This window comes from Bubalus kerabau, chromosome 12 (genome assembly GCF_029407905.1).
Source record: "Bubalus kerabau isolate K-KA32 ecotype Philippines breed swamp buffalo chromosome 12, PCC_UOA_SB_1v2, whole genome shotgun sequence".
Taxonomy (NCBI): Eukaryota; Metazoa; Chordata; class Mammalia; order Artiodactyla; family Bovidae; genus Bubalus; species Bubalus kerabau.
The window spans coordinates 26735329-26756268 of NC_073635.1; the positions used below are offsets into that span (position 1 = coordinate 26735329).

Sequence of the window (20940 nt, forward strand, 5' to 3'; positions counted from 1 at the left end):
AGACTCAAAAGTGAAAAAGCACTCTAATTATAAAATGGGCAAAAGACAAAAACAGACATTTCACTGAAGAGGACATACTAATAGCAAATAAGCACACAAAAATATGTTCAGAATCATCCACTAGGAAAATTCAAATTAAGACCACAATGAGATATTCTTCTATACCTACCAAAATGGCCTACAAAAAAAAAAAAAAAAAAAAAGATAAAACCAAATTCTGATAAAAATGAGGAGAAACTGGACTATTCATATGTTGCTTGTGGGAGTTTTTTAATAAACCTGAATAGGTACTTACCATATTAGTCCAGTAATCTCACTCTTGGGCACTAATCCCAGAGAAATGAAAACATATGTTCACATAAAAATAAAAAGGTTTATTGTAGCCCCCTTTTTTTTTGGTACTAGCCAAAAACTGGAAAAAACCTGAATGTTCTTTAGAGGATGAATGGTTAAACAGTCATACATCCATATCATGAAATATTACTCAGAAATTCAAAAGAAACAACCCATTAAAACACTTGGATGGTTCTCACGACTTTACGCTGAAAAAGGTCAATCTTCAAATTCACTTCTGAAACACTTATGAGTCAAAGAAGAAATCACAGAGAAACTTAGAAAAAATACCGAATGAAAATTAAAACAACATTAAATTTGTGAAATATAGCTAAAATAATGCCTAGTGGAAGTGTTATGGCTTTAAATCCTCATAATAGAAAAGAAGAAATCGAAACCAAAGAATTAAGCAAGCCTTGGCAAGTATTTTCTACAGAGGGTAGGATACAAAATACTTTAAGATTTTAGGCAATGTTATCTCTGTTGCAACTACTTAACTCTGCCATTGCACTGTGAAAGCAGTCACAGGCAATACGTAAACAAATGATGTCACTGTATTCCAATAAAAGTGTGTAAAGTATATGATGACAGGCAGATTTGGGCCCTGGGTGGTAGTTTATAGACTCCTGATCTACTATCCACCTTAAGACTCTAGAAAAAGAAAATTAAGCAAACCTGAAATAACTAAAAGGAAATTTTTAAAAAGTAGAAATTGATGTAATTGAAACAGAAAAAGAAGTGATGAATCAAATACCTACTTTCTGGAGGGAAATTACAGTATTGAAAAATCAATGGTACTCTACTAATGCTAAAATGAGAAAAGGCATAAAATATTAATAACAAATTCAAAGATGAAAGAAGAAACATCATTAGAGAGTTCCTACAAGTATTTTAAAATAATAAAATTATGAAAAACTTTATGACAATAAATCTAACCATGTAGATAAAATGACTGAATTTTGGTTACAAATGACCAAAACCGATGCAAAAAGAAAACAGAAAATCTGAATAGTCATCTACCCACTGAAATAATTTAATCTGTAAAATATCCTCAGTAAAAAAAAAAAAAAAAAAAAATTCCAGAGATTGCTTCACTGGTGAAATCTCAAACATCTAAGAATAAATAACATTAAAGAAGAGCTGTGGTACATATACACAATGGAGTATTATTCAGCCATTAAAAAGAATACATTTGAATCAGTTCTAATGAGGTGGATGAAACTGGAGCCTATTATACAGAGTGAACTAAGCCAGAAAGAAAAACACCAATACAGTATACTAACGCATATATATGGAATTTAGAAAGATGGTAACAATAACCCTGTGTACGAGACAGCAAAAGAGACACTGATGTATAGAACAGTCTTATGGACTCTGTGGGAGAGGGAGAGGGTGGGAAGATTTGGGAGAATGGCATTGAAACATGTAAAATATCATATATGAAATGAGTTGCCAGTCCAGGTTCGATGCACGATACTGGATGCTTGGGGCTGGTGCACTGGGAGGACCCAGAGGGATGGAATGGGGAGGGAGGAGGGAGGAGGGTTCAGGATGGGGAACACATGTATACTTGTGGTGGATTCATTTTGATATTTGGCAAATCTAATACAGTTATGTAAAGTTTAAAAATAAAATAAAATTAAAAAAAAAAAATAAAAACAGTTGCAAAGATAAGACGGTCGATCTGAATGCAGAGTTCCAAAGGATAGCAAGGAGAGATAAGAAAGCCTTCTTAAGTGATCAATGCAAAGAAAGACGAAAACAATAGGATGGGAAAGACTAGTGATCGCCAAGAAAATTAGAGATAGCAAGGGAACATTTCATGCAAAGATGAGCACAATAAAGGACAGAAACTCATCAGTGGCCACAACTGGAAAAGGTCAGTTTTCATTCCAATCCCAAAGAAAGGCAATGCCAAAGAATGCTCAAACTACCCCACAACTGCACTCATCGAATATGCCAACAAAGTAATGCTCAAAATTCTCCAAGCTAGGCTTCAACAGTATGTGAACCAAGAACTTTCAGAAGTTCAAGCTGGATTTAGAAAAGGCAGAGGAAACAGAGATCAAATAGCCAACATCCGTTGGATCAGAGAAAAAGCTAGAGAATTTCAGAAAAATATCTACTTCTGCTTCATCAACTATGCTAAAGCCTTTGACTGTGTGGATCACAACAAACTGTGGAAAATTCTTAAAGCCTTTGACTGTATGGATCACAACAAACTGTGGAAAATTCTTAAAGAGATGGGAATACAAGACCACCTTACCTGCCTCCTGCGAAATCTGTACGCGCGGCACGAAGCAACAGTTAGAACCAGACATGGAACAACAGGCTGATTCCAAATCGGGAAAGGAGTACGTCAAAGCTGTATATTGTCACCCTGCTTATTTAACTTAAATGCAGAGTACATCATGTGAAATTCCAGGCTGGCTGAAGCACAAGCTGGAATCAAGATTGCTGGGAGAAATATCAATAACCTCAGATATGCAGATGACACCACCGTTATGGCAGAAAGCAAAGAAGAACTAAAGAGCTTCTTGATGAAAGTGAAAGAAGAGACAGAAAAACCTGGTTTAGAACTCAACATTCAAAAACCTAAGATCATGGCATCTGGTCCCATCACTTCATGGCAAATAGATAGGGAAACAATGGAAACAGCGAGAGACTTTATTTGATTGGGCTCCAAAACCACTGCAGATGGTGACTGTAGCCATGAAATTAAAAGACGCTTGCCCTTTGAAAGAAAAGCTACCACCAACCTAGACAACTGGAAAAGGTCAGTTTTCATTCCAATCACAAAGAAAGGCAATGCCAAAGAATGCTCAAACTACCACACAATTGCACTCATCTCACATGCTAGTAAAGTAATGCTCAAAATTCTCCAAGCCAGGCTTCAGCAATATGTGAACCATGAACTTCCAGATGTTCAAGCTAGTTTTAGAAAAAGCAGAGGAACCAGAGATCAAATTGCCAACATCCGCTGGATCATGGAAAAAGCAAGAGAGTTCCAGAAAAACATCTATTTCTGCTTTATGGACTATGCCAAAGCCTTTGACTGTGTGGATCACAATAAACTGTGGAAAATTCTGAAAGAGTTGGAAATACCAGACCACCTGACCTGCCTCTTGAGAAACCTATATGCAGGTCAGGAAGCAACAGTAAGAACTGGACATGGAACAACAGACTGGTTCCAAACAGGAAAAGGAGTATGTCAAGGCTGTATACTGTCACCCTGCTTATTTAACTTCTATGCAGAGTATATCATGAGAAACGCTGGGTGGGAAGAAGCACAAGCTGGAATCAAGATTGCTGGGAGAAATATAAATAACCTCAGATATGCAGATGACACCACCCTTATGGCAGAAAGTGAAGAGGAACTAAAAAGCCTCTTGATGAAAGTGCAAGAGGAGAGTGAAAAAGTTGGCTTAAAGCTCAACATTCAGAAAACTAAGATCATGGCATCTGGTCCCATCACTTCATGGCAAATAGATGGGGAAACGGTGGAAACAGTGGCAGACTTTATTTTTTTGGGCTCCAAAACCACTGCAGATGGTGACTGCAGCCGTGAAATTAAAAGACGCTTACTCCTTGGAAGGAAAGTTATGACCAACCTAGATAGCATATTCAAAAGCAGAGACATTACTTTGCCAACAAAGGTCCGTCTAGTCAAGGCTATGGTTTTTCCAGTGGTCATGTATGGATGTGAGAGTTGGACTGTGAAGAAAGCTGAGCGCTGAAGAATTGATGCTTTTGAAGTGTGGTATTGGAGAAGACTCTTGAGAGTCCCTTGGACTGCAAGGATATCCAACCAGTCCATTCTGAAGGAGATCAGCCCTGAGTGTTCTTTGGAAGGAATGATGCTAAAGCTGAAACTCCAGTACTCTGGCCACCTCATGCGAAGAGTTGACTCATTGGAAAAGACTCTGATGCTGGGAGCGATTGGGGGCAGGAGGAGAAGGGGACGACAGAGGATGAGATGGCTGGATGGCATCACTGACTCGATGGACGTGAGTTTGAGTGAACTCTGGGAGTTGGTGATGGACAGGGAGGCCTGGCATGCTGCGATTCATGGGGTCACAAAGACTTGGACACGACTGAGCGACTGAACTGAACTGAACTGGGTCATCTTGACATCCATATCACTTCTGCTTCGTAAAATTCACAAAACTCAGTTCCAGATGAACTATGCATCTCAATATGAAAAGCAGCCAGAGGATGAGTTGGGGAAAATTCAGGCAAAGATCTCGTCTAGAACACAAAAAGCATGAAAACCCCAAAAACTTGATAAATTGAGTTTCATTAAAATTTACAGCCTCTTTTGATGAAAACAGATTCCACAGATGATAAGAAAAGCCACAGAATGGGAGAAGGTATATACAAAAAACATATAACCATCAAAGGGTTCATTTTCAAAATGCATAAGGAGAAAAGCCTTTACAAATTAAGGAGAAGACAACTCAATGTTGTAAAATGAGTAAGAGATTCAACAGAGAAATCACAAAAGAGGAAAACCAAATAAATATTGGTCCCTTTGTCCATGCCAAAAAGTCCATTTGAGGAATTTACAACTATCTAAGATAGTTAAGACATTATATAAGATATTACAATATATGATATTACATAAGCTATTACAATGGATAAGCAGATGCTCGATCTCATTAAGTACCAGAAAAATACAAACAAAATACAATGGAATGCCACCGACTCAGTGGACATGAATTTGAACAAATTCCAGGAGACAGTAGAAGACAAAGGAGCCTGGTGAACTGCAGTCTAAGAGGTGGCAAAGTCAGACACAACTTACTGATTGAACAACCACCACCAGCACTATGCTTTCACCAAAACGCAAAAACGGAAAAGTGACAATAAGTAAGTATTGTTACAGATTTAACGAATCACTCACTCTCGTAAGGTGCTAATTGAGTTTAGTAAACTTGTATCAACCACTTTGGAAAACTTTGGCATTATCCAGTAAAACTGAAGAGACACATATGAACCAGCAATTCCACTTAGTTATTTATCCAACATATATGCATACAAATGTGTAGTATACCTAAGAGTAATGTATAAACAGCATTGTTATGTAAAAAAGTAGCATTACTTGTAATAGTGCAAACCTGGAAAATTTCAAATATCCATCATCAGTAAAACAGATTAATAAATTGTAGTATACACCACTAAGAAATAAACATGAACAAAACTATTGCTACACGCAATACAGATAAAATCTCAGAAACATAATGTTGAACAGAAGAAGCCAGAGCAAAAAGAACCCATACTGTGCAATTCCATTCATATAAAATTCAAAAAAGACAAAACTAATCCAGTTTCAAGTCAGAGTGGTGGATGTGAAGAAGAGCAAGAATAGAGTCAAAAAAAGGCACACAAGATGGGGCTTTGAGGTACTCGCAATACTCTGTTTTTTGCCTTGAGTGGTGGTGACACAACATCGTTCTTTGGGCTTTTACGGTCTGTGTGATGCTTGAATTGAGAACATGAATAAACGTGTGTGTGTGTGTGTATGTACAATTTAACATCAAGCATGTGGGCCAATCTCTTCTAGGAATGCTCTTCGATGTATGCATGCTAAGTTGCTTCCGTCATGTCTGACTCTTTGCAACCCCATGGACTGTAACCCATCAGGCTCCTCTGTCCATGGGATTCTCCAGGCCAGAACACTGGGGTGGGTTGCCATTTCCTCCTCCAGGGGATCTTCCCAACCCAGGGATCAAACCTGACTAACCTGACTATCAAACCTGACTACCACTGAGCCACCAGGGAAGCCCATGTTGTTTGATATGTTACTACAAATCATTTTTATCTATTTGTCAAGATACAAAAGATAATGTTTGGTAATTCTACCTCCAATTATATATGTTATATGTAACTGTATTCTTAAAACCTATATTTTAAACTCACCACCCCACCAAAGATGTCCAATTTTATCATGGTGCCCATGTGTATGCTTCTACCTTACATGACACTGTAACATGTGCTATATGACAGTGGATTATAAACTCAGGAAACAGATCTTGAAAACCATTCAAGACTTCTCAGTTTAGACTCTGAAATATAATAAATGATTTTTACATAATGAATAATTATCTAAAATATCAAAACAACGAAATATATACTTAAACATTCTTAGGAATTCTTAACTGTATCTTTAAACTTAATGAATACTGTTTCACTCTTTTTTGAGGTGGAAGGAAGGGAGTAAAATGAGTGAAAACAACAATTAGTTATGTATACCTCATGTTTTCAGCCGAATCTTCTGGCATTGGAGCAACAGTTTGAACAGCTGGAAGGTTTTTGCTGGTAGCACCATTCACAAAACTAGAAGACGAGGAAGAAGACGAAGATCCCGAATCCACGGCACCTGTTCCCAAAATAATAGTTTTTAGTCTTAAACACAAACTTATTGAACAAAATAATTTTCATTACATCATTACTGAGTTTGAAAAAAAAAATCATCTGAATTTCAAAATACATTAGGCCATTTAAAAAATCATTTGGCCAACAGTACATTAGTAACTATAATTATTAAAAATAGCTATTGCATTGAAACAGTTTATTTACTTATATTATGCTAACAAAACTACAGATTACAAATGGGGCATAAATAAAAGACATCAACAAATGAAAACAATTTTAGATAAAATGAGTCTGATAAAACAAAGCAAATTTGGATGTGAAAATACTATCTGCTTTTTCATTGCTATGTTGTTATACTTTTAGTTTTCATCATTTAAGACATAATTAGCAATAAACTGTCTCAACATGAATTTGTGGCCCTGAAGCATCAATGCTTATTTCAATAATATGATAGCTTAAGAAGGACTGTAATAAGTATATTTGTACCCAATTTTAAATTAATGAGTTTCCTCAACGATATGAAGATGCCATTTTAGAACAGATTTTCCTATATTACACCATATATTAAATAGCCATGGAGTTGAGGGACATCTAGTGTTCCTAAATGTTATCTTTATCTTATCTTACATTAATACCCATAAAACTTGGGATTTCACAACAACACTTACACAGCACGTTTGTGCCAAAATCTAAACTAGCTTTGGGTCCAGTTTAGATGCTAACCCTCAGGTTATTTGTGTGTGTGTTTGTGTATCTGTATATATGTATTTCTAAGGAGGATATTCATTGCCTACATTTTTATTGTAATATACGTTTTATACTATGACTAGACCTCTGGCTACCATCACTTTCTAAATCTATTATTAATTCATAGAATAGAAATTCAAGGAAAATATCATACCTTGTTTCAAATAAATGTAAAAAAGAAATTATTTGCTTTTTACTCATAAAAGTAAGGATTTAGTCCATAAACACCAAATGCAGATTTTTTTTTTTCCTACTACACTGGCATATTTTAAAGTTCTTAACACTTTTCTGAGTTTACATTTTGCTAAAAGGAAAACATTTTTATTCTTTCCTCTAGAAAGCAGAATGTATATAAAGAGTAAGGCTATAAACTAGATAGAAAAAAAAAAAACAACTTTATATAAGAAGTCTTCAAACAAGTTAGAAATAAATACTTGTTTTAGTATGTATAAATCAAAGATGTTTTGTTCTTTAACACAATGCCATTAATGATGTTTATTTGCTAACATAAATATGCTTCATAGAGTACATTCTACTTACTACAACCCCATAAATGTGCTGTTCATGATGTGTCAGGACTCAGGTGGTATGATAAACAAGATAAATACAGAAAGCACAAAGAGCTATGAAATTAATAAAAATGGGAATAATCTAAGTAATGATAATAGATGGAAAAGTTCAAGGCTATACAGTTTGGAGAAGAGAAGGCTACTATAGTCAGGGAAGGAAAGTCAGGGATCATCTTGCGTTGTGTAAATACCTAAAATGGAATCACAAAGATTTGGGTAAGGATTTATTTTGCTAATAATCAACAGGAACATTTCTGGAAATTTACAAAAAAAGAAAAAAGTTATTTTAGGCAGGCTTTTAAAAATTGTAGTGATTTGGAATTTTTCTGTTTCTAGAATTTTTAGGAAAATGTTGGACAATGAATGGATATAATTGTAATCTAAGTATATAAATTAATACAATGTCAAACAATGGTTCTTATTCACATGCAGTTTTTGTTAAGTTGAGGCTCTTGCATATCGTCAAGGTTCTTAGGGGAGCTTTGTGAAAAGTATATATTAGGTTTCAACCAGAAAATGTAACTAAATCCATTTGTTGTCACTAATATATATAGTATATTTTGATATTCTTGATACAGTTTACTAATTTTTACATATCAAATGTCAGTGTTCAAATTATATTTTGGCTTTGCTCCCCAAATATCCTTCAGCAATCTGAGTTCACTATGAAAGTAAACAGCATGTTGTTTTGAGAAGACTCAAAACAAAACCCATAGTGTTCTCAAAAGTGCCTAAAAAGTTTACCCTAGAATTACAAAATCTGAAAACATGAAGAATAATCTTCTTAAAGATTAAGATAATCTTAAAATGATCACAGTATTTTAATTTTTAAGATCAAATAAGCAGAAAAAATGAAGATACAGAAAACAGAAAGAAAAAGATGAAGTATCACAAAAATAGATAAGGACAATACCTGTTGTATTAATCATACTTTTTGGTGTAGCTCCAGTAGCAGCAAATATATTAGAGGTACTGCCTGTTGGCAGTCCACTTCCAGCAGCAGTGGCTCCTACAGTGGTTACAGCTAAGCTACCCGGAGGTGGCTTCTTAACAGGGACCACAACACTCCTGCAAAGAAATGATGAAAAATAATACAATGTCTAAGATGAATTCTAATCTTCTATTGGCAGATACCTGTAATCAACATTAAATTATCTTTTAGAAAACATTTTTTTGATGTGGACCATTTTTAAAGTCTTTACTGAATTTGTAACAATATTGCTTCTCTTTTACATTTTGGTTTATGGGATCTTAGCTCCGTGAACAGGGATTGAACCTGCGCCCCTTGCATTTGAAGGTGAAGTCTCAATCACTGGACCACCAGGGAAGTCCTATCATCAAATTTTCTCCTCTTTCTTTTTCCTTTTTCTGATTGCAACTTCATTGGTGAAAAGAATACAGACATTAAGGATATACTGTAAAGTGTTAACTATTATCATTTATTTGGCAAATATTTACGTAGAATCTAGAATTTGGACATCTTTTTTAAAGATGACATGTGGTCTATAATCATGACTTTAGGAAAATGTGAAAAAGGTGTGCTCTGGTTAGAATATTTTTCATATATGCACATAGGGATTTTTTGTAAATATACATATATAAAGTGTCCATTGTATCTCTATTACATTCTAAATGTGGAAAATAGTCATAAAAACATTTGAAAGCCAAATTCTGAACTTCTTCATAGTAAAGCTAAATATTAAGGCAAGGAATACGGAATAACAAACTGGTTCAGTGGTGAGGAGTCTGCCTGCAATCCAGGAGACATGGGTTTGATCCCTGAGTTGGGAAGATCCCCTGGAGAAGGAAAAATACTCCTATTTTTTTTTTTTTGCCTGAGAAACCCCGTGGACAGAGGAGACTGTAAGGTTACAGTTCATGAGGTCGCAAAAGAGGCAGACACGACTTAAGAGAATAAACAACAACAAACAATAAAATTAAACTTTATTTCCCTGAATAAAATTGAGTTGTTTTTCATAATAGGGATGCTATTATAATGAAAGAGAAATGAGAGGATACACTGGACATTCGGTAAAAGATCTCTTTAGCTTTCAAACACTGACTTTGTGAGTTTAGGAGTTGAAAATGTTCTCGTTTCTTTAGCATACTTAAAGGAATTTCATTAAAAAAAAATTCTGAACTTAACATTTGTGTTAACCTTAAATAATAAATGGATGTGAAGAGTCAATTTAAAAGATAAAGAAACTATTTCTTTAACATAATAAATATTTTTACTTTCTTTCAGTGAAGCTTCATCTTTCTCAAAGATTACAGTACACCAACTCTATTTAATAAATACTTTCAAGCATTACTCACTTATTTATCTTGAAAGTAGATCTTTGAGTTATTTTAAGTTCAAATATAATGCCTGAAAACAAGTGAATGTCAGAAAAAATATACCCAATTTAAATTAGGTCTTTTTAAAGTACTGTCTCTGAGATGTTATTTTATTTTAGTTTTTTGGCTGTACCAGGCCTTTAATTGAGGCATGAGGGCTCTCAGTTGTGGCATGCGGGGTCTAGTTCCCTGACAAGGGATTAAACCCAGGCCTCCTACAATGTGAACATGGAGTCTTAACCACTGGACCATCAGGGAAGTGCCTAAAATAGACCTTTTAAACTAGGTCTTCAGATTGTAAAGAAAAATTTAATTTTCTTATTAAAAAGCTCTATTTAAAGGAAACTGTATCAATGGCTCATTGACAAATCTATGGTTTAAACTTCTTTAATACCAACAATTTTTAAAACAAAAATGACTTCAATGTAAAAAAATTTAAATTTGTAAGGATTATTATTTTCAATTTCAGGGGCATTTAAAATATTTTTGTGACCATAGTAATTATAATGTTAGATAATTTTAACCTCTGCCCTCCCAAATTCTTCCATTAGCTCTTTCTGGATACTTTTTTATTTTTTCCTTAATAGATAGAGTCAATTCATTAGACTCAACCTTGTACTTTCAACTATCTTATTAAATTTCCAAAAGCACACACTATGCTTTCAATCCCTTCATTGACCATTCCTGATCGAACACTTTAATTTACTTCACTGAGAGGTGGTGTGACATTATGGAGAGTGTATAGGATGTGGAGTTAGAAGATTAAGGCTTGACAACTAAATCACTTCAAGCTATGTGATATTAAATTTCAGTTTTTCAGTAAAAATGGAAAGGCAAATGTGATTTATTTCACATATACCTGGATAAATTAAATGAGACTGCATTTAAAAGAACCATGTCAAATTAAGAGATGTCCTGGTACATATACACAATGCAGTATTACTCAGCCATTAAAAAGAATACATTTGAATCAGTTTTAATGAGGTGGATGAAACTGGAGCCTATTATACAGAGTGAAGTAAGCCAGAAAGAAAAACACCAATACAGTATATTAACGCATATATATGGAATTTAGAAAGATGGTAATGATAATCCTGTACACGAGACAGCAAAAGAGACACAGATGTATAGAAAATCTTTTGGACTCTGTGGGAGAGGGAGAGGGTGGGACGATTTGGGGGAATGGCACTGAAAAATGTATAATATCATATAAGAAATGAATCGCCAGTCCAGGTTCAAAACAGGATGCTTGGGGCTGGTGCACTGGGATGACCCGGAGGGATGGTACGGGGAGGGAGGTGGGAGGGAGGTTCAGGATGGGGAACATGCGTACACCCATAGAGGATTCATGTTGATGTGTGGCAGAACCAATACAATATTGTAAAGTAAAAGAAATAATAATAATAATTTTTAAAAAAGAGATGCCTTATAAATGTTAATAATTGTTACCACTTTCTAAATTGAAATAATTCTCTGCCTATAAGATAAGCTATTTATTTACAATGATATACACAAAGATCAACAGAAAAGAAACCAAACTAATATTTTGGATTTATCATCAAAACTCTTCCCTAAACTTATAAACTATTTCATTGACTAGCTAGCAAGAAAACAAAATTATCAATTTTTGATTTGAAAAGAAATAAAACTATCATTTTTCCCCTAAATCTTTCATTAAAATTCCTATGGATAAAATAAAGAAACACAAACTGATCGATACTGCTATGAGGTGTATTTGTAAATGGTACAAAAATATATATATATAGCCAAAGTTTCCTGATTAACTGATCATTACCAACTTTGTACAAACTCTCTGTAACAAGGCATCTTGTCAAGAACTGAAGCTCTGAGATGTGTATTAAGAAAAATGAGTTATGTGAATAAGGGAAAAGAATTTCATCTCAACAACTTGTACTGATGGCTTGTAAATAAATGCAAACAACATTAAATGTCTTCCTACTAAAACTTCTGAAAACATCTGATTTAATATTAGCTGACATTAAAGCCTCCAGACACTTCACTGACCGCAAACTCAGCAGTACATTAGTTACTACAACATGGGATATAAATAGAGTACACAGTGACTAGAAGCCTGGTTTTTAATGTCAGACAGATCTGAGTTAGAATTCTACCTCTAAGGTATCAAGCAAGTAAATTCTCTAAGCCCCATTCTCCATACCTTTAAAAATGAGACTCATAATAGTTTGCACCTCATAAGATTGTTACAAAGATAAAATGATATACTATTAATACATATTAAATGTTTAGCATTTTACCTGGAACACTGTAAGTGGTCCAAAAAGCTTAGCTATCATTAGTACTGCTATGGCTCTCAAATGACACCACCCTTATGGCAGAAAGTGAAGAAGAACTAAAGAGCCTCTTGATGAAAATAAAGAGGAGAGTGAAAAAGTTGGCTTAAAACATAACATTAAGAAAACTAAGATCATGGCATCTGGTCCCATCACTTCATGGCAAATAGGTGGGGAAACAATGGAAACAGTGAGAGACTTTATTTTTCTGGGCTCCAAAATCACTGCAGATGGTGACTGCAGCCATGAAATTCAAAGATACTTGCTCCTTGGAAGAAAACCTAGACAGCATATTACAAAGCAGAAGCATTACTTTGCCAACAAAGGTCCATCTAGTCAAAGCTATGGTTTTTCCAGTAATCATGTATGGATGTGAGAGACTATTAAGAAAGCTGAGTGCTGAAGAACTGATGCTTTTGAACTGTGGTGTTGGAGAAGACTCTTGAGAGTCCCTTGGACAGCAAGGAGAGGCAACCAGTCCATCCTAAAGGAAATCAATCCTGAATATTCACTGGAAGGACTGATGCTGAAGCTGAAACTCCAATACTTTGATAACCTGATGTGAAGAACTGACTCATCTGAAAAGACCCTGATGCTGGGAAAGATAGAAGGTGGGAGGAGAAAGGGATGACAGAGGATGAGATGGTTGGATATCATCACTGACATGATGGACATGAGTTTGAATCAACTCCGGGAGTTGGTGATGGACAGGGAAGCCTGGGGTGCTGCAGTCCATGGGGTTGTAAAGAGTTGGACACGACTGAGCTACTGAACTGAACTGAACTGAACTGATGGCTCTCAAAAATGCTGATGCAATCTGGGTCTACCACAGCAACAGTATCCAGAGTGAAAGAAGCAATAATCCTGATATATTCTGTGTCTGTTAGACCTCATAAAATCCTATGTGCAGTTTTAGACACCATATTTCAAGAATAACAACAAAAGCATCATGTTTATAAAAGAATAGTTAGAATGACAGTAGATCTAGAATACAGGTCGTGTCGGTCAAGAAAGACTGAGAGTCTAGATAACTATAGTAAAAAATCTTAAAAAAAATCTTAAAGATCGCCATTAACTAGTTATGTGAATTTTGTAAAAAGGTTACTGTTTTATCTGCACAACTCAAGAACTGTCTTAAGTGTAAACTGAGATAGTGAAGATAAGAAATGGCTTTTAAATAGTGACTTAATAAGACAAGTGGGTTTTATGATTGCTCATGGATTTTAAAACAACTCCTTTCTTCTTTCCACTTGCTCCCTCTTTTCTGTAACACTTATTGAACACCGAAAGGTTAAGGGAATTACAACTACACTGACAAGTCAGGGGATACATAAGACAAGTTAGGACACAACCCATGCCTTAGAGATACTTAAAAAAAAAACAGAAGGGACAAATAAATCAACTTTTCAACATATTTCAGTAACCACTCTGATTAGAGTTAGGCACAGGAACTTTCAGAAACATAAAGGATGAACATTATCAGGGAAGAATAAGCTGAATCAAAAAGGATCAGTGGGATTCAGCTAAGAAGATAAAAGTTCAACAGCAGAAACTTCTTAAGGCAAAGAGATATGAAAAATCATAAAAGATTGAAGAACTGTAAATAGATCATTATAGCTGGTGAAAGGTGAGGACTTTCTATTTCAACCTAAGAAGTCCATCTTTTATTGTGTAAGAACAAGATATTATTTAGAAATCTTCATGAGATTTACATTTAAGAAAAACATTTCTAGCATAAATGTGCAAGGTCCATTTGGTGGGCCAACACCTGGAAAACAGTGAGGCCAGATGGAAGGTAACAGAGGGAACACACTTCAGAGGTGCCAAGAACCTAAAGTGAGGTAATAGCTTTGAAAAAGGGCCTACTGAATCTTTTCTGGGGTTCAGGTCTTTTAGCAAAGTTAATTATCTACTACTTTTTGAAACTAATTATAAAGCTATCTCATTTATTCCAGGATTTTCATACTTTATGGGACTTTCTGGAAACAATGTATTATTTTCCATGTTGGGAAACTGAGTCCCAGAGAACCAAAGAGAATAGATAAGGGTCACACAACTAATTATAAAGAGATCCACTACTAAGAGCCACTTCTCCTAATTCCTATATTATTACTTTTTTTTTTTTAATTTTTTTAAAATGTTTTTAAATTTATTTTTTTAACTTTACAATATTGTATTGGTTTTGCCATATAACAACATGAATCTGCCACAGGTATACATGTGTTCCCTATCCTGAAACCTCCTCCCTCCTCCCTCCCCATACCATCCCTCTGGGTTGTCCCAGTGCACCAGCCCCAAGCATCCAGTATCGTGCATCGAACCTGGACTGGTGACTCATTTCATATATGACATTATACATGTTTCAATGCCATTCCCCCAAATCATCCCACCCTCTCCCTCTCCCACAGAATCCAAAAGACTGTTCTATACATCAGTGTCTCTTTTGCTGTCTTGTATACAGGGTTATTGTTACCATCTTTTTAAATTCCATATATATGCATTAGTACACTGTATTGGTGTTTTTCTTTCTGGCTTACTTCACTCTGTATAATAGGCTCCAGTTTCATCCACCTCATTAGAACTGATTCAAATGTATTCTTTTTAATGGCTGAGTAATACTCCATTGTGTGTATGTACCACCGTTTTCTTATCCGTTCATCTGCTGATGGACATCTAGGTTGCTTCCATGTCCTGGCTATTATAAACAGTGCTGCGATGAACATTGGGGTACACGTGTCTCTTTCAATTCTGGTTTCCTCAGTGTGTATGCCCAACAGTGGGATTGCTGGGTCATAAGGCAGTTCTATTTCCAGTTTTTTAAGGAATCTCCACACTGTTCTCCATAGTGGCTGTACTAGTTTGCATTCCCACCAACAATGTAAGAGGGTTCCCTTTTCTCCACACCCTCTCCAGCATTATTACTCTTTTTCTAACAAGTTTTACTGACATTAGACATTTATCTTGAAAGAAAAAAAATTAAACTATGAAGAAAAAATAATTATTTCTGATTTTAAGGTGATATTACAATTTACTGAAGCTCATTAGAAATTACAAGTCTATCATTTTCATGATTTATTAATTGCTACTTTGTAAAATATTTGGAATACCTTTTTTCTTTGGAAGGAATGATGCTAAAGCTGAAACTCCAGTACTTTGGCCACCTCATGAGAAGAGTTGACTCATTGGAAAAGACTCTGATGCTGGGAGGGATTGGGGGCAGGAGGAGAAGGGGACGACAGAGGATGAGATGGCTGGATGGCATAACTGACTCGATGGACGTGAGTCTGAGTGAACTCCGGGAGTTGGTGATGGACAGTGAGGCCTGGCGTGCTGCGATTCATGGGGTCTCAAAGAGTCAGACACGACTGAGCGACTGAACTGAACTGAACTTTGTAAAATATTTAGAATACCAATAGAAAAATAGGATGTATGAAAAACAACTATTTCATTAATTCACACTTTAAAGAGAGATGGCTTTTTCAACTCATTGAACTGTCTGTGGAAATGTCAGGAGAGAAAAAAGCAACAATATTGGGAAAATTAGAATACAACCATGCTGGGTCAAAACTGCATCATCTGGCAGCTGGCCTTAAATACCATATCCAGGGCACTTGGAACATAATAAAAGGTGGGATTTCAGTAGCTCGGTATCATTGAAACTTTGAATTGTAATGGCTGGCAGAGTATTAATCAATTTAGATTACATTTACCTGCTCATCCTTTAAGTGATATGATCAAAATACTGTCTTACCAAAACATTAGAAAACTATAAAGACAGAATTTGAAGTACTCAGTAATTATAAGTTTTTATATTCTTACTTAATTCTAAGCTTAAAGAAATCAATGTAGGAGGATTCCATCATTTCTACAAAAATTTTTTTTATTTATCCTAAACTATCATTCTTAGCACTAATATTTAAAGCACCGATGTTAAAAAAATCTATAGGGAAAATACTTAGACAAAGCCTATACTTGAAGTTTAGTAATATGAAGGCTATCTATATTGTTTTTTAATCAAACAGTATTTATAAAATACTTTTTTTCTCCAGAGATTTTCTTTTTCAGAGAATGAAACACTGGAAAGCAAGGATACTTAGTGTTTGAGAGGAAAAATACTAACTACTTCACTTGATCATATCAAATCCAGTAATTCAAACATAAGCAGGTCTTTAAAATCAAAAGGGATGAAGTATACACCATAAGATCATTGTCTGTTAGTCAGAGAAGCAACACAATTACAAGCTTTTGATGATAACCAAGATGAAAACCAATTTTTTGAAATATAATGACAGTTAAAATGTATGGAGACAAACATACTGTCCTCTGCCTTTTTTTTTGTCTTTTGTCCAAACTAAGGGGGTGTCTCAGGAATCCTAGGGGATTAAGACTTAGCTAAATCACAGATATATACACCAAATTCTCAAAAGATTAAAAGCATTTGGATATGCAGGATTAAATTTTAGTTTAAAAGATGTGGTAAAACATAATGGATGGTTTTAGAGAAAACTGTTCCCTCAATCTAAAAGTTACAGTTGCTGTTACTAATACATTAAAAAAAAAAGAAAAAAAAAAACACAGCTCAGCTAGACTATTTTATAAACCATACATCTATACAGAAATCTATCAGAAGAAATAGAATTATTGAGGAACTTTGCAACTATACTCTAAGTTCTATTATGAGATTATTAAACTGTTCTCTTAGAAATAAAACCATAAGTATTTATTTTTGCTTCATAGTAATAGAACAGTAGGAAAGTTCTTACAATTTCATTATCACACTTCCTCTACACATACAGTGTTCCCTCTACAGAATAGCACTAGTGGATGTCTAGCAGTTTCATTGCTTTACAGTCACAAATATAAATTTGTTAGGGTCACTCAGTGAAATCAAAGACATATACTTCAATCTGCACAGATGATGTCTGGAGGAAATGAAAGAAAAAGAATCGGTGCTTTCCATATATGCAGATGAGAATATTTATATGATGTCTCATAATACAACCTGATGGAAGATTTAATACTAAAGGAAGAAGGTTTATTTTAGTTAAGTCTAAATGTTTCTAAATTTTGATGTTACAATTTACCTAATAAAAATGATATTACAAACTTCAAAATGCTGAAATTAGTCAAAATGCCATCCTAAGTGAAGAGAAACTCCATATGAAAAATGTAATTGAATGTATGACTCTTATGACATCAATTGTTTTAGGAAGTTATTCCCAAACTTACAATCTAGAGAAAATATAAAGAATGCTTCACTAGCATGTTTTCAAAAGAACCAATAAAATATTGGCTAAATCAAGGAAAATCCTAGGTGATTTCCACTGGGATTGTATAATAATATGTATGATTTAGTTACAAAGAAATGAGCAACTGAGTTTATAGCTATTTTCAACCAAAGATAAAAATGAAAAATACATTATTGGTAGAGTAAGACCCAAGATAATTCTGTGTTTGAAACTAAAAGTATTCAGGACTTTGCATCTAAAGTCTGTCTTCTTGGATCCTATTTTCAAGGAACTCAAACTGATGCTAAAAGACATGTCATAACTTGAATTTCAGATTTTAGTGCTTCAGAAATATGTTTATATGCTTCATAATGTAATTATAGCTACCTTAAGACAGATAACACTTTAAGGCAAATGGTAGCAATATATCACAAATATAATTGAAAAATGCAGTTGTCCAGAAGCACTTGTGGGGATGATGTCTCTGAAAAGCTGCTCAAAGCTCCAGAGTTTGAAGTTAAATTTTTGATGTTGTCACTCTCAATCTATTGAATGGCTGACAGACAATCAAACCCGTCTGGCTGGCTGGCAGCTCATTTTGCTGGCAGGTGGCAAACAATTAGACACACCAATTTGTGCCTCCTGATGACATTAAAGCATGAAACTAAGTTGTATGCAGGGCCTAGTGATTTGTGTGAAAGCATTTCAAAAATAATACTCTTTGCCGTGGCAACTCATTTCAGACTGCCACCTCCCATTATGGCTTTGAGCGGTGAAGACGACAGACTTGAGTTACGTGCAGCGCAAGGCCGCTTCTGTTCAATCCGTCATCAGCGCCCCCTGAGACCTCAATCCCCTCCTTTCATCAGTATCACCTCATCATTTACATTTGATAGTACTTGAGCTACTGCATATATTAACTACACTGGAGACCCTTCTCCTAAAAAGAATTGGAATACGCTTTGTGCTCCACGATTTCATTTCTACTTATGCAATTTTGAATAATGACTGCACTCCCACTGCATTTTGCACAAATGCTACTAAGAACAAATGGGAAGTTCTATTTTTTGTAAAGCAATATCCTCAAAAGTGTAATAAATTTTGAGTGGCTAAGAATATTGGCACTCAGGCGACAGCTTTGTTAAGTTTTAATGAAAAAAATTGTCCTAACAATAATCCAAATTAGGAAAGATTTTACCTAATCTTTATTTCATTGGATTCTCTTATACAAATCACAATATTTCTCTTTTTCTACTGCTTATATGTTAACAAAATTTAGATACAGAACTTTAAATGGAACATAAAACTTAAGATCCCAAATTAAACTATTATAACAGTTATTTATAGATAGATTTATAAATATATACAATTAAAAATACTTATGTGGTTATGCTTATATAAATTCACTAGCACACATACACATATCTCTTAGGAATGCAAACTAAATATGAAATGGCATAGGGAATATCCAAGGAACTATATGAATAAATCTCTAAACTATTAAAAAAAAGAAATAATTTCTTATATCCCTGCTTTTTTAGTTGTTAAAAAATGTTTGATACTTAACACATTTTACCTTATATGACACATATTTGCAAACATTTTATCTCCTTTAACTCCTGTAGGTGCACAGAAAACAAAACTGATTCAATCTCTTTATATCTGACATGATGACTAATGTTATTTATATTTTCACAATAGATTTTCAAAAAGTATCTGTAGGACACTGGTTAAAATGTTTATAGGCAATTTTAAAATCCTATTTATGTATAAAAAAGATAATGCACCCTAACTGAAAATGCCTTTATTGCCACACCTCAACCCCGAAACTCAAAAAGTACTGGCTCTAACTTGGACAAAGCAGTTTATCTATTTTAGAGAAAACAATATGGAATAGAAACTGCATTCTGACTGTATATTTATTTTGACATTACAGTTTAAGAAATATCTGATTTACTTACTTTTTTCTCTTTAAAACAAAAAACAATTACTTGTCGATTACCTCACATATATGTATATAGCTATAAACATATATGTATACATATTTTTATATATATATGTATGTACATAATATAAACACACATACACATATAAAATGACTTCTCCAATGTACAGTAGTCACTTGATGATAGGTCATAATCAGAATGTGTTACCCTATTTCCAATTCAATGTGTCATCCCCCATACTGAAGCCCCTTTTTTGAAACATATAATTAAAATGTCTGACTATGAGATCAATTAGGTTGGCCTATCACTTTGATAGTCTTTGTGATAAGAATCTACAGTAATAAACATGTTTTCAAGATCTGCCTAATTTTTTTTTTTTGCCTAATATTTTAAAATTAAACAGATACTAATTTTCCTTCTATACATGGAGCACTGTGAACAGTAAGTTCAGAACCTACCTGTCAAAGGAATGAAACTGCATAGGAAGAATAGCTTGTGCTTCTCTCTTCAATGCTGGGTCTGGGTATGGGATAGGCTCAGGGCCACATTCTGCAATTTCGACTGGGGCGGCCACAAGACTTTTCAGTATTTCCTTGACATTGATGCCTTTGGTTTGACTTATGCTAGATATCGATGGTGCAGACTTCAATATTTCACTGGGGTTCTCGGTCAGGCTTTCCTGTGACTTTTTCACTTCATTTGACAAAGTGGATAACAGTTCACTCATAGCATCAGGGCCTGTGCTAGTCTCTAATTCTGCCCCATTCAGGATGTTAGCCACTTGCTCCTCTCCAATTCCTGAATCGGTATGAGGAATGGAACTTTCTAGATGAATATCCTCACCAGGGGTTGGTACTTCTTTTTCCTTTACAGTGTCCGGGAATGCAGCAGGTGTTTCTATAATGATAGAAGTCAGTTTAAACAAAATGCTTCACAAATGAAAACCCACCGTTATTAATAAAATATACTCACAGAAAAGAAAACCTGTAAGAAAAAAAACCTCTGCTAAACGGATGTGTATAACAACACAACTTGGTTAAAACATATCACCTATATACACCTGTTATTTTATTCAGTAAGCATCAACAGAGCC

At 34.7% G+C, this 20940-nt stretch overlaps 1 protein-coding gene across 5 annotated transcripts in view; it reads right to left on the reverse strand.

Annotated features, from left to right (window-relative positions):
- Positions 1–20940, reverse strand: part of NBEA (neurobeachin) — a 661454-nt gene that overhangs the window by 388460 nt on the left and 252054 nt on the right. For 4 of the 5 annotated variants that reach the window (XM_055542373.1, XM_055542372.1, XM_055542369.1 and 1 more), the window contains exons 30-32: positions 20306–20744; positions 8938–9092; positions 6586–6712 (exon numbers count right to left, since the gene is read on the reverse strand). In XM_055542373.1, the coding sequence (XP_055398348.1) occupies positions 6586–6712; positions 8938–9092; positions 20306–20744 (721 nt within the window). The remainder of the gene's footprint in view (positions 1–6585; positions 6713–8937; positions 9093–20305; positions 20745–20940) is intronic. The other variant, XM_055542371.1, reaches the window with a different exon arrangement.